The 15,000-nt window shown below is 39.7% G+C and overlaps 1 protein-coding gene and 1 pseudogene across 1 annotated transcript in view; one reads left to right on the top strand and one right to left on the bottom strand.

The window, feature by feature from the left end:
- Window positions 1–15,000, bottom strand: part of LOC137985715 (protein zer-1 homolog) — a 33,619-nt gene that overhangs the window by 12,340 nt on the left and 6,279 nt on the right. The window contains exons 4-14 of the mRNA XM_068833345.1: window positions 10,498–10,644; window positions 9,799–9,857; window positions 8,902–8,976; window positions 6,890–6,944; window positions 6,663–6,716; window positions 6,220–6,330; window positions 5,228–5,278; window positions 2,828–2,869; window positions 973–1,024; window positions 811–881; window positions 361–408 (exon numbers count right to left, since the gene is read on the bottom strand). Coding sequence (XP_068689446.1) covers window positions 361–408; window positions 811–881; window positions 973–1,024; window positions 2,828–2,869; window positions 5,228–5,278; window positions 6,220–6,330; window positions 6,663–6,716; window positions 6,890–6,944; window positions 8,902–8,976; window positions 9,799–9,857; window positions 10,498–10,644 — 765 coding nt within the window. The remainder of the gene's footprint in view (window positions 1–360; window positions 409–810; window positions 882–972; window positions 1,025–2,827; window positions 2,870–5,227; window positions 5,279–6,219; window positions 6,331–6,662; window positions 6,717–6,889; window positions 6,945–8,901; window positions 8,977–9,798; window positions 9,858–10,497; window positions 10,645–15,000) is intronic.
- LOC137988155 (uncharacterized) overlaps window positions 11,155–15,000 on the top strand; it is a 4,255-nt pseudogene continuing 409 nt past the window's right edge.

The following is a 15,000-nucleotide window of genomic DNA, read 5'->3' as shown; positions in this document are numbered from 1 at the left end:
GGAGGGTGCGAGTTCGAGTACTGGTAAGTGATTAATACAGTCTTCTGTTTCCTTATTAAGTATGTTGTGATGTTGAGCCTAAAGAGGTAAGAGTGTAAGAATACAGAAACCGCTGGATAAGATGATACGAAACAGTAAGAAGATATGGTGAGATGCGTAAGGCAACGAGAGTTTGAGGGAAGGTATAGGGTTTTCAATCCTTTTGGGGGGTGGGGGTGTGCATATTCAACCTAGGTAAAAACAGATTCAACCTGAGAACGGATTTTACCGACAACATACCTACCTCATACTCTATCTGTCAATAATTATTACCCGGTACCTCAAGTGAATATATGCAAGAAGGATTAGGAATGGACTTACCATGAGACCTAACATGTTACGCACCAGATCTCTTTGAGCACCCAGACACTATTAAGCAAACAAGAAAATCAGTTTAAACACTAGTTTTTACATTATTTTTTATTTGCTAATCTAACACCAGTGTCAAAGGAGACGGCATTCAGTCTCACTTTCTCTAGATGAATATACAATTATGTAAATATTGCTGACCTTCAGACAAAGTGGGTAAGGGTTGGCTAATTTCAGAGGATCAATGCCTATTCCATACTACATACATACATAATACTAGTCTTGTCCAGTAGATACATAGTTGATGGTCTCTGTTGTGTTTGTGCACAGATTGAATCTAATGATTATAGGACATCTGGCAACAAAGGCACATGCATAACATAAAATGTTAGGAGGAATACATTTTGGGAAAATTAGAGGTGACACAATTTCTGAACATCTGTTGCTTGGTAAGCAACTTACCCTTTTACATTCCATAAATAAATCTAGACCACCATTATCTATGAACAGGGCACAATTCTCAGGAGTCTCGTCTAAAAATGACAAAATTAAGATAGTCAGTATTGAAATTAAATAATTCCAAAAAGTGCATGAAAGTTGGTCGACAATCTGCTTGCTATTTACCTGTTACATTCCACAATGCACTCCAACAACACTCCAGAACTCCGCCCTCTTGCTAAAATACCCAGATAAAAACATCAAACAACATTAAAGTGATGGTGACAGTATTAGGAAAAGGATAAAGGGGTTTAGTTTCTAAAGATACTGTGGTGCTGTGTCGGTAGGGAACTGAATAAAACACAGAAATGACTTTATCAACTTAGTTGATAAAGTAAATTGACCACCATAAAGAAATTTGAAAGCTGAATATTTTATTTGCTCTGATGAAGGGCTAACGCTTGAAATGTCAGCCTTCAAATTTCTTTACGGTGATCACTTTAATACCTTATCAACTCACTTGATACATGTAAACTCATTCCTGAGTGACAATAATAGCACTGTATTGGTATACAGCATTAGACCTGTATTGGTACTGCTACGGAAGAGCCCTTAAAGATGCCCATTATTGTCTGGAGTTAAAGAAATTTATAAGTGATACAGTACGTAAGTTAAAACATCGCATTTTTTTCAAATTCAGAATAGTCATGGACACTAAATGCTAACAAGAGAAACAATAAATATTCTTTGCAAAGGCATTGAGCTAAACGTACAGTAGATGTGTTTGACGAGATCAGCTGAGTGTATGTTAATTATTACTACATCGATCATTACGATCGTTATCATTTAAATCATCACCATTATTGTAATGATAAATTATCATTATTTTATCATTGTTGTCATTGTTGTTATTATTTTATTATGTTTATTTCAAGTTCAGAAAATCCTTTTACAATTAAGAAAATTGCGGACATAGCTTATGCAATTATCTATGTAACTTAAAGATGCCTTCCTCCCGCATAATGCCGTTTGCCAAGTGGTTTACAATTTTAGTTTGTTCAAAACAAGAATTAAGAGGGAAGAGCATTAGCTTACAAAATCTGGTACCGTAGCTATTTTCACAACATATATTTATTGCTCTAGTTAGTCCCCACAAAATTTTCCTCATTATTGTTTCGTTTTCCCATAAAACCATTTTTTGCATCTCTCGAGTGATCATAACAATCATTTCTTCTTCCTTGAACAGTTCACTTAAATCTTCTCTTAGTTTCTTAATGCCGCCTCCTAAACATCCAATCACAGTGGGAACAACTTTCACCATATATTGTGATCTCCTCTCATGTATCTCAAAGCACAATTGTTGGTATTTTCTTATCTTCTCTGCCTTTTTTTCAGTCTTGTTTGCTTCCATCGGGCATGCCATATCAATCGTATATCCTTTTTGTCTCCTGGTCGTCCCGTGTTACAGTGTTACTGTAAATCTGGTCTTCTTGCTATGCACTTAGATCATTTTGTGTTCCCATTCCCAACTTAATAGTTTCCCATCTTTTTCAATTACTTTTCCTTTGTCCCATTTCTCATTCCACCTTCTGGAAGAATCCCACTGTTGATCTCCCATTGAACTGCCAGCACGGCCTTAGAGCATTGTCATGCCATCTCATATATTCTGTTGCTGCAATTTTCTGACAACTGGCAAGTAAATGTTGTACAGTCCTGTTCCATCATTCCCCTTATCCTTTTCCACACATGTCTATGTCTCCCCATTTGTTTTTGCAAGTTAAGGGAAGCAGCTGTTTTTTTGTGTAAGTATTGCACTTCAACCATTTGTGATCTTCATCTGTGTAGCCTGTTGGTATTTCACTTTGCAATTTCTTTTCTTTAAAGTCCTCCTTTTCTTCTTCTTCTTCTTCTTATTATTATTATTATTATTAATATTATTATTATTATCATTATCATTATCATTATCATTATCACTATGGTGATGTGACAAGAACAATACTGAAAGATAAAACTGTTTTAATTACAAACAGTGTGTATTTACCGGATTACGACCCATCTTGTGCTGCATTATCTTGAGGATTTTCTAGAAATCAAAACTATTGTTATTAATGAATTTAACTTAACTACTGGTAGATCATTAAATGGGTGGGCCTCAAGAAGATGAGCTGAAAAGTGTGGAAGAGTTACAAGTTACTCCATCTCTTAAGCTCTATCACTGATCCTCATCATATTTTTTTAACAGGAGATTGTCAATTCTATGGCTGAGTGGAAAGCTGTGATTGATCACCGAACTACGAAGCTGGGGGTCATGGTTTCCAATCTTGGCCAACTGAAAAACCATGATTTCCAGTATTAGGGTTGTCAGCAGGTTTTGTAGCAGATGGTTGTGTTTGAATAGTAGGAGGTCAAAATGAGGAAAATATGACCACTTAGTAACAATTTCCATTTGAGAAGTTGAGAAGTTGAGAAGCTGGCCAAGACAACAAAGTAACCCCGTTGCAGCTACATGCTTTTGACAACCCTATTCATAAGGCTTTTAGCCAATCGGAGTGCCACATTTTGGGAAATGCCTGAGTTAGTTCAAAAACTGATTAAAACAATGATCAAGACACTTGAAACTAAAATGAAACTTTATGCAAATAAACCTTTGGAAAAAACAAAAACAACTAAATAAACCACCCGAACACAATGCATTTTAAATTTACCGAATATTCAACATAGAACTTTCCCAGTACCTTTATCATTGGCATCCAGAGAATTAAAACGAATTTGGACACCCAATAGTTCAGCGAAAGAGCATTCCTTTCAGCAATGTCTGCACTCAAGGCTTGAACCTTGTTTAGTTCATAGTCTTTGAAAAGTCCACCACAATCTACCTCTCTTAACCTCAGCCATTCCACAAAAATGTTAACAGCCCAATTATTTTATTTTTAAATACCGGTAGTTTTTGTAACAGCCTTGTTAACCAAAACACTTTCTTGGCAAGACGATTTTGGCAGGCGGAAACAACATGATTCATGACCTATATGTAAATTTATTCAAAAGTTCTACCTTTTAATTAAAGTCACCCAAATATTGAATATTCATTTCCTTTACGAATTACTATCACTTGTCTGATAAAACAAAAGATCATCACATTTTGCTCATACTTAGTAAAAAAAGGGTTGAGAAGTCATGTCAAAAACTTGTGCTTCGCACTTCATCAGGGGTTCATAACACACACCTCCAACCAATAAAAGCACTCTACCCATGGCTTTCATGTTTCTTGGTATTTGGAACCCCTGATGGGTAATTGTGAAGAAGAGCTCCCCAAAAATCCTGTCGGCCGACAGTTGACCGACAGCTTACCGACAGTCTACCGACAGCTAACCAACAGGTTACCGATCGGTTAAGAAAAAAGAAAAATTGTGGTAAAAACAAGCAGTTAACGTGACATTCCGTAATGGTGATGTATGTCTCGACAGACTTCACCTACTTACCGATCAACTGTTATCAGTTGTTATCAGATGCATATAGGATATATCACTTGCGTAATTTACAACACACCAGACAATCTAAGAATCGCATTGGAAGATAATTTAATTGAAAACTGCTAAAAACTCTGAAAACCATAAGCTACGTATCAATACATAGTTAGTAGAGGAGACAAACACTTTCCTTCAAATCGCCCTACAATGCAACGTGGCCTCTTATGTTATGTCATGTATGTATGAATGATGTTTACAATGTGGGCAAGTATCGCTAGCCAACGCTAAAACAGTGGACAAAAGCCATATTAGTAGTATAAGCTTAAGTGCTGCTCAAGGTATCGTTATGAACTGCCTTTAGCTCTTTTCGCGTAGTTTAGAAGCAATAGACAAGTAAATGCTTACGATCATTTTAGTTTGTCCCGCCGACAGGTTACCGACACGTTACCGACAGGTTGCCAACAGGTCACCGACTGTCGGCCAACTGTTGGCCGACAGTCGGCCAACACTTTGGCCTCAAACATAACACAAACTGTAGACCGACAGTTGGGCAACAGTCGGCCGACTGTTGGCCGACAGTCGGCCGACTGTTGCCCAACTGTCGGCCAACAGTCGGCCGACAGTCGGCCGACAGTCGGCCGACAGTTGGGCAACAGTCGGCCGACTGTCGGCCGACAGTTGACCGACAGTCGGCCGACAGGTTTTTTGGGGAGCTCTTCTTCACAATTACCCCCTGATGAAACACTTGCACTCGTTTTTGATATATTACTTAATACCTTGTTCAGCTGAATTAGTCACACCCTTGGGAAGTACAGTGAAGTCAGTAAAGTGAGGCCAGTGTCAAGAACTAATTGAATAAAAGCTTTGTTCTTCTCTGCAGAACAAAGTATCTTTTTTCATGTCCTACATGTAAATAAACTTCAACAAGAACGACAATCTTTTGGCCTTTGTGACCATGACACGATTCTTGTTACCTCAACTCCTTGCAGATCTCTGCCCACAACAATTTTCTGAGAGTCTTGCACCTACAAGAGAATGATTCTTAAGTCACAAAAAAAACATGAAGAATGACTGAAGTTTGTATGAATAAAGAAGGAAAATCAGAGGGATTTCAGGTGCTGTATGAATGACTTAATAACAAGTTTCAATAAAAGTTGCTCAGCTACTCAACAGTGGTGATCGATTTTTTCCAATTTTCAATTCATTCTTTTCCACAATTCAAAGATACCGGTATGAAACTTTACATATTTTGGAAATAATTTCGTCCAACTTGTAAGGGATAAACATGAACATGCATTGACCAACTCCCAATGGGCTTGATAGCTCAGTTGGTAGAGCAAGTGCAGTGCTCATGATCATGAGCTCAAATCTCGTTCAAGTATGAATTTTATGGTGCTTCTTCTCACTCAAGAACTGCGGCAATCTTTCAAACTTTCATTTCAATAACTCCAATGAGACTTTTCTCAAGTTTCGACTTTTTCCACAATCATGACAACTACAAAAGGGCACATAATTATCATCTCCTCCTGCTACCCGACCAAGAACAATGTTGTTTGTGAAGAATCTCAATGGACAGGGTTATCCCTGGGGATTCGAAAGTAGAAGATTTATGTGGTGTAAATAAATTATTGTTTACATGGAGAGAAAAATGTGTCAATGATTTTGTCCAGGATCGTGGACTTATCAGCATTATTTTATCAAAACTGCTTGCTCATTTTTTTACCTGCAATCCTGGATAAAAGAGTAAACTACAGGAGACTTAAATGAAAATTTAATACTCTAGTATCATAAGTCACTTATGACACAGTGGCAGAGCATTGGAGATTGTTGGCAGGAAGTCATAGGTTCAACTTTTGTTCTAGCACTCAGTATTCCAGGTACAAAAACTCTCTTTTCGCATTGACAGGGCTGAAAAAACCATCTGTTTGCAACAATAAAATGGTATGAATTAAAGCTCTGATCTCACCTGGCACACCAACAGATTACACAATCCAATGGCAATCCTTTGAATGAGATCTTCTTTGTGTTCAATAGCAGCTTTCAACAACAGCTCAACAACTCTTTTATAGTCACAAATCTGTAAGGCATATCGATAAGGTAAGAAACTTAAAGGCAGGTACTACAGTGTACTGTCAATAATATTTTTCAGCCAGCAACCCAACATTGCCACCAGTAAATAACACTCTCATAAAACAAAGAATAAATTTGTTCAAAAGGTCTTAATAGCAGTAAACTACTTAAACTTTAAAAAAGACGACACTTTTAAGTTTTAAAGACATGTTTCAACAGAACCAATTCACTCTCACAATGTAACTGATCATCTAACAATACATGTACTTGTAAATGTTGGTTCTGTCTTCAAAATTTTAAGTGTCATCTTCTTCTTCAAAATAATGATATACTGTTTACCATTTCATTGGGAATTCGGAAGTTGCACAGTGTTAGGCAGCAATTTTTCTGTAACTGAAGAGAAAAAAGGGAATAAGATGGCAAAATACTAAAAAAACAGGAAAAACTAAAATTTTAGAAAAGTTCAACAGGTGGAAAATAACTATAAAAATTATCTCCCATTTTTATTCATTACACTTAATCTTCCTTACAAAAAGAAGTCTCCCAAAGTTAGTGTCCCTGTGTACCTGTGGTTCTGATAGATGTTTTTCCATAGCAACAAGAGTGGCTTCAATAACACGTCTGAAAAAGACAAGGAAACAGTTAGCACTCAAAATTATAGTATTGCCCAAGTGACAAAACAGTGAATAAAGAGCTCAGTTATGAAAGTTTAACTTAATTTCACATGAACAAAGTGCATGAAACAGATGCAGAAAGCAGGAGAAATAAAGCTCATCCATGGCCACTTCCTCTTTTTCTTCTTTTTGCAATTAATTAAAAGTACAAAATAATTTAAACATGTAAAAGGCTCACATCAAAGCCAGTAAGTGTGGTGTGGTCTACAATGTATGTTTGCGTATCCTCTAAAGTAATAGTAACGTGCATATGTCCATAAACTTACTTAATAGCTTCAAAATAAGGTGGCAATCTGTACGGATGTTACATGTAACATGGCAAGCCTGGAGTGGGCCGATGTAAATCCCACCCAATGTAAATCCCACACAAATCTCAAGATTTTACTTGCGAGATTTCACTTATACTTGTAACCTAGCCAGAGTGTCTCCTTGTATGCTAGACAGTGTTTAAGAGCAAATTGAATTCCCTTATTCAAAATGAATGACAGATAGCACTCAGTAGTAATTGTCTGACCACTTTCTTGAATAAATGGAAACCTTTTCTCTGCTAAATTCAATGCTTGTACTCGCTATAAGCCTCTAACCACCCTTTCGAGTTTCTTTCCAAACAATAGTTTCTTTTCAGTGAAATAATTCACCTACCACTCCTGTATCATTAATATTTTGTGTCTTATATTATATAAAAAATAAGTAATGTTTAACAAACAAGCAGCAGTGTTTTATCCGGGTTTAAAAACACGAGGCATAGCTGAGTTACACCTCGTGTTTTTAGACCCGATAAAACATGTGCTGCGAGTTTTTTGAACGGCTTCAAAAATATTCCACAAAGAGCGTGTCCCTCTGGACTCAAGACAATGGTTCAAATCGAAAGAGGTGAATATTAGCATACAAGAAAAACAAGCTATGCCTTATTAGTATTCCTTGTATAAAGAATACTAACAAGGAGTGTTTTATCAGGATATAAAGTTCATACCCGTGACGCTTTATCAGTGTTTTGATTGGCTGTTAGGCTCATGAATTATTAATGAGTTTTTGAAGATAAAAGAAAAGAAATTAATTTTAATTTTGTAAATAGTAAAATGAATGTCTGGTGGGTTAATAATAATAATTGGTGTAAATACACAGGTGATTATACAAAATCGCGCGCTCTCATTGGCTCGCTATCTCGGATTATCAGCCGATAATCACCTCGACGGACAAAATGGCTGCCAGTACTTGTTTTGCCACTGTAAGTGAAGATGATTTCGCGTTGAAATGTTTTTTTTTTTTTCTCTTTTTTGAAATAATCACCTGTGTATTTATACTAAAACAATTATTCGCCTCAGGCTCAGTGATTATCAGTGTATATTCACCGAGACGAAGTCGCGGTGAATATTCACCGATAATCACTTCGCCTTCGGCGAATAATTGTTAATAATAAGGACAAAAACAATCTAACTAGACAATGCCAGAAATGGGTAATCTCACAGAACTGCAAGATCGTGAAAGCAGTCTATTCATTCATTGAAACTGACTTTCCATACATTAGAGACACTGTCCGTCTTACCGGTAAGTACAGTCAAGAATATTACTTTGAATTGTAAATTCCACATATTCTTTGTAAAATCTGAACTACTGAAAGTTTAGGAGAAACGAAATAATAATAAAAATAAACATTATTATTATTATTTGCATTCTGCGCATCTCAAAACTTATTACCAAGTGGTCATATTTCTATAATTTGAGATACAGAAACCTAGTAAGGTTCAAATTTGAACTGTATAATGGGCTCAAAAATAAGACATCAAATGCAATGGAAACTCACTTTTAAAATATATTAAGGTGCAATAAAAACCACCATTAAACACAAATTAATTAATTTTGCGCAAAATGCATGATTGGCGAACCTCATGACAAGGCAATACCTTTTTAATATCATGGAGAGTCTCCAGTTTGGGTTATCATGTTCATCGTCTCTTGACAAATGATACAATGATGCACTGAAAAAAAAATCTCATTATCTTGTTTGAGTTCATAAAACAGAGTACAATTAAAAATGCTTAAATCAATTACCCATGTAACCCTTTTGGCCTCTAAGGGGATCCCTTTTGATGAGTAAAATCTTCTGGCATTAGACAGAGTAAAATCTAAACATGGCCCTTTCAGGAGGCAATTTATAGATCAGAGCAGTGTCATGTATTTTATAAATGGCGACGTAAAAATATAGTTATAGTTGCATTTTCCAAGAACCTTGCAAGAGCCAAGAAAGTATGTTTATTACTCATAGCCAAGGATGGAGAGTGTAGAAAATAGACTGAAATTTAAAAGATTGGCCAACTCTTTGAAATTTGAACAACAATCACCTTAAATTCAATACCAACAGCTCTTAATAATTCTAAAATTAATTTGACATCTTCTCCTTGGGCGAGGAATGTGGTGTGAGGTAAAACACTTAAGCTTGTCTTAAAGCCAGATTGGACGACTACAATAAACAGTTCCCCTTTACCTAAGAGGCTTACTTTTGCAGCAAAAGATATTGAGCCTTTTGTCTAAGCCAAATTCATTTGCATACAATCACAAAATTCAGAGGGTGTGGTGCCCTAATATACAGTCACAATGAACATCATGTGAAAGTGTCAACTGAGGTCATCTAGGAAAACAAAGGTCACAATCTGCACTTCAAAGATGCACTTCCAAAAATAACAAATGTACAAGATGAAACATTTTCATGACATTTGCTTCAACAGCCATTTATCAAAATATCTATTACTATATAATTTATTCAATGTAAAAACAACTGATGCCACTTGTGTAATTTTCACCTTCCTGCCAGCTGAATTTTCTTATCTGAAGGGTGATTTTCCATAGCAGTCAGTACAAGCTGTAAGAAGATTAAAGGTGTACCTACTGCAGTGCATTCATTTACTGTTAGAAACTGGCAATACATGTATAATTTACCAGTACTTTTGACAGTAAATTCAGAATACTCAAAATACTAAATTGAAATACGATCCAACTGCATCTTACTTCTGCGGCAGGTATTACTTAGTGATTTATTTAACACTGCCGCAGTGCCCTAATCAAATGTCAATCAAGATTATGGAAAACAAAAAAGGAATTGTCAACAGGTACCATAGCTACACTCATATGAAACAATAATATCATAACCCATGGCAAGAACGCTTCCACACTTTAAATCTACCACCAAAATACCTTTTTTCTACAAATTAACAATTGAGTTCACTATCACGGCAACTACACAAAAAAATCAAACTTTTGCTGGGAGTTTGTCATAAGCTTTGCATTATGAGTCAAAGTGCTTGCATGGCATGGCGAAAATAATGAAATTAAACTGAATTAAAGGCAACCTTTAATTTTTTGTCTTTAAGCAACTGAATACAAAAATCTACATACTATCACAAGGAGCGGGGCATGGAATTACCAGTGCACATTATCAATAAACTGCGAGAGCTTTTCTCTGTTGTGTGACAGACAGACAGGTGAAAGTAAACTAAACTTACATCACAAATCAGTGGTACGTCCAGGTCTGGATCTCTTTCTCTGGTGATGTGAAACACAACTTGCAATGCATGAATAAGAAAACTGGGCCTGTTGTTATACAGCTTCATTGATACCATAATCTGTGTTAGGTTTGCATCTCCAGATACCTATGATAGTGAACCCAACATTTTGATTAATAACACTTTCACTTCAAAGACATTTTGTATGTGCATTGGTCGCTTATCTCTGACCTGTACTGTAACTGTTGGTCAGCGGCTACTCGCACGATCATACGTAGGGGAACGTGGATATAGAGCCGCCATATTGTATGTATTACTACGAATAAAGGAAGTTCTGTTACTAATACCGGCTCCCAGACTTGGTGTCTGAAGTGGGGAAACACGATGGCGAACCTTAATAGACCGGAGCTCAAACCTGTGGGAAATGTGAGTGAAAATTTCAAAAACTTCGAGTTACGATTCAACGATTACTGCGTACAAGCCAATTACCGCGACCTCGCTAAAGATCCTGTTGCAGAATGAGCCGCTCATTACAAGAGTCCTCTACTAGAAATTTCAGCGTTACGATCTGCACTTCCAGATGAAGCTTTGTCCGTGGTCAGATACACAATCGAACCTCAAATGCCAGACGGAGATAAAAAGAAACCCTGGATTTGGATGGATAAACTACGAGTCCATTACACAGGCAGCACAGGAAGTTCACTCCTGACTGATCGATACAAGTTTTGGACCTCTTCACAAGGTCTTCACGAGTCCATTCAAGAGTGGGAAGTTAAGGTGAGACACGCTGGCAGCCTATGTGGCTATGGTGATCTTAGTGATGAACTTTGTAGAGACAAATTTATATTTGGGTTGAGTGAGGATAACATACGTACGGAGTTGCTTAAAACACATAATTATAAAACCTGACAACTCTGAGAAGTCCCTGTCCGATGTAGTCGCCGAAGCGAGAGCTATTGAGTCCGCCAAGCAGACAAACAAGTTAATTGCAGATTCGTCCAAAGGAATCGTCGAACATGGGGGCCTTAGACACAGTCAGATGAAACTTCGCAGGGAGCCTGGTACCTGTTTTTGGTGTGGAGATTGGCGTGGTCCACATCTATGGAAATTATGTCCAGCTAATGGAAAGACCTGCACCAGCTGTGGTGGAAATGACCATTTTGACCGTGTCTGCCTAGAAAACCGCAAACTTCCAAGCCCCAGTATCAGACCCACTTGGAGACCACAAGGCAGGGGCCTTCAGGGCAGCCAGAAACGTGACCCACGTACAAACTTCCGACCAAGAGACCTGCATTACACTGAGATGTATGCCACAGCAGAGGACCACGCATCCTCCTATGACCAAGATCACGACTATATATACTCTTTGGGCACACAAGTTCACAGCATTGCATCCGTCGAGAAGTCAAAACGATATTTCACAAACCTATCACTTTCAGCGACGGGCCGGACCTTCAAGCAATTAAAGTTCCAAATAGACACTGCAGCAACCTGCAACACCATCGCTGCCAGCACCCTGCACTCTTTCTTCCCAGACAGCAAAGTAAAGCACTCCCCCTACCGCCTACACCCCTATGGAAACTCCAAGCCACTTCATCCTGTTGGTCAGGTGGAACTCTTGTGCGAAAAGAACAACAAGTTTGACACCCTTATCTTTCAAGTCCTGCCAGACTCCTGCATTGGCATCAAGCCAGCACTTCTGTCTGGCAGTGACAGCGAAAAACTGGGCATAATTAGAGTGCACGCGGACGAGACTCATTCCCTTCACTCATCAGCAGACCACAATGCGAGTACCAAACACTATGACCTTCCTGGCACACAACAGCATACAGTACCATGCGAAAACCAGGTGAACCCTACGGCATGCAACCATCTCCAACAACTCCACGAGACCACAGCCAGCCCGTGCAATCCACCACCATCACCTTCGGCTCCAATTACTATTCCTTCAAACCGCCAACTTCCCCCGCCAGGCCAGCTGCAACTTCAGGACATCACACGCCAGTATGCTGACACATTCGAAGGCCTTGGCCGGCTTGGTCCACCTGTCCACTTTCAGATTGATGACAGTGTCCAGCCCGTTCAGATGCCCGTCCATCGAATACCGGTAGCGAAAAGAGCAAAAGAGAAAGAAGCCTTAGATCGTTATGTGCAGGCAGGCGTCTTGGTCAAAGTACATGAACCAACCCCATGGTGTTCGAATGAATTAATAAGAGAGACACCCAAAAAATTCCGCGTATGCATCGATCCAAGCCAGACGGTAAATAAGGCCATCCAGCGTCCGAAACATCAAATGCCCACGCTAAATGAACAGCTTCATAAGCTTAGTGCAGCCAAGTGCTTCTCTCTTGTGGACGTTAAAGAAGGCTTCCTCCACATTCCCCTAGATGAGGAATCCTCATGGATGACAACCATGCATACCTCGTACGGCAAATACAGGTGGCTCCGTCTCCCATTTGGTATTACTAGTGCACCAGACGAGTTTCAAATGAGGTTGACATCTGCATTGGAAGGCCTGGATGGGATAATATGTATAGCCGATGACATCCTTGTGTATGGGGAGGGCAACACCTTCGAGGAAGCCCAGGCAGACCATGACCGAAGATTCATCGCCTTACTGGAACGTTGTAACCAAAAATCCATCAAGCTCAACGCGGGCAAACTGCGCTTTAAGCTTAAAGAGGTCAAGTTCATGGGCACAATTATCTCGGATAATGGTTTGAAACCTGACCCAGACAAAGTAGTGGCAATAACACAGATGGCCACACCGCAGAACAAACCAGCACTCCTTCGCTTCATAGGCATGGTTAACTATCTTTCGCCCTTCTGCCCCAACCTAAGCTCTGTGATTCAACCCTTACGCATGTTGACCCAGGACGCTGTACCATTTTCATGGTCCATGGCTCAAGAAAAAGCCTTCAACAAGGCCAAACAACTGATTTCGTCCGCCCCAGTCTTAGCCTATTATGATCTTCGGAAACCAGTTGTCCTCCAGACGGACGCCAGTGATAATGCTGTCGGCGGCGCCCTTTTACAGCCCAGGGATGACGGCAAACTACAACCAGTTGCCTTCACCTCGTCAAGCATGAATCCTACAGAACAGCGCTACTCTCAGATCGAGAAAGAGTGCCTAGCAATCTGCAACTGCTTCGAAAAGTTTGACCAGTGGCTGTATGGCAAGACTGACATTGCAGTCCACACGGATCACCAGCCATTAGAAACCATTATGAAGAAACCACTGAACAAGGCACCAGCCCGCCTACAACGAATGCTTATGAGATTACAGCGTTACCAGTTCACAATAACGTACAAGAGAGGACCGACTCTCTACCTAGCAGACACACTCTCTCGCACAGCCCTCCCCCACCCCATCACAGCCCGAGTACCGGACTTTGATGTTTTCAGAATGGAGATGGAGTCCGATTACAACACACGGAATCCGAGACTAACGGAGATCACTGAAAACCAGCTACGTGAGGAAACTAGCAAAGACACCACACTGAACACCTTATACAACGTCATTGTCAAAGGGTGGCCAGCAGACAGAGCAAGCATCCCCGAGAATCTGCGGCCCTACTGGACTTATAGGGACGAACTGTCAGTGAAAAATGGCATCATTTACAAAAGCGCCCAAGTTATGGTACCTCACTCGATGCAAAAGGACATGCTTCGCAAGATCCACGCCAACCACTTTGGTGGGGAATCGAACATACGTATGGCACGTGAAGTCCTCTTTTGGTCCGGCATGCGAAAGTCCATCCAAGACATGTGTGATGCGTGTAGTACTTGCGCCCAGTATGGTCATTCTGCACCAAAAGAACCAATGAAATCCTTACCAATACTAACAGGTCCCTGGCAGATAATCAGTCAAGATCTCTGTGAGCTGGAAAAGCAAAGATACCTAGTGACTGTTTGCCATTTCTCTGACTGGATCGAGGTAGACAAGCTAGAAGATACCCTTTCCTCCACAGTCATTGACAAAACAAAAGCTCACTTCGCGAGATATGGTGTTCCGGCAATCTGCCACACCGATAACGGTCCACAGTTTATCAGTGAAGACTACAGAAAGTTCTCTGTCGAATATGGATTTAGGCATACCACATCATCCCCTTATCACCCTAAGGGTAACGGAAGAGCAGAGGCTGCCGTCAAAGTTGCAGAATCCATGTTAAAAAAGGCTGATGACTTCCACAGCGCCATGCTGATATACAGAAACACACCACCTCAAGGTCACACCTACTCACCAGCCCAGCGCATGCTGCTACGACGCACCAGAACCACACTCCCCACCACCGATCAACTCTTGAAACCCACCATGCTAAACTTTGAAATCGTTGAGGCGGAGATCTCCAAGAAAAGACGCGATAGCAAGACCTACTACGACAAATCAGCTAGTGTCGAACAAAGACCACTTGTCACTGGTACCTACGCTTACGCCAAACCACCTCCGCACCAGCGTGGGAAACCATGGATCTATGGAGAAGTGCTCACCCATGAAAACCC

Source organism: Montipora foliosa, chromosome 2 (assembly GCF_036669935.1).
Source record: "Montipora foliosa isolate CH-2021 chromosome 2, ASM3666993v2, whole genome shotgun sequence".
Taxonomy (NCBI): Eukaryota; Metazoa; Cnidaria; class Anthozoa; order Scleractinia; family Acroporidae; genus Montipora; species Montipora foliosa.
This window is presented reverse-complemented; position numbering and strand designations above follow the sequence as displayed.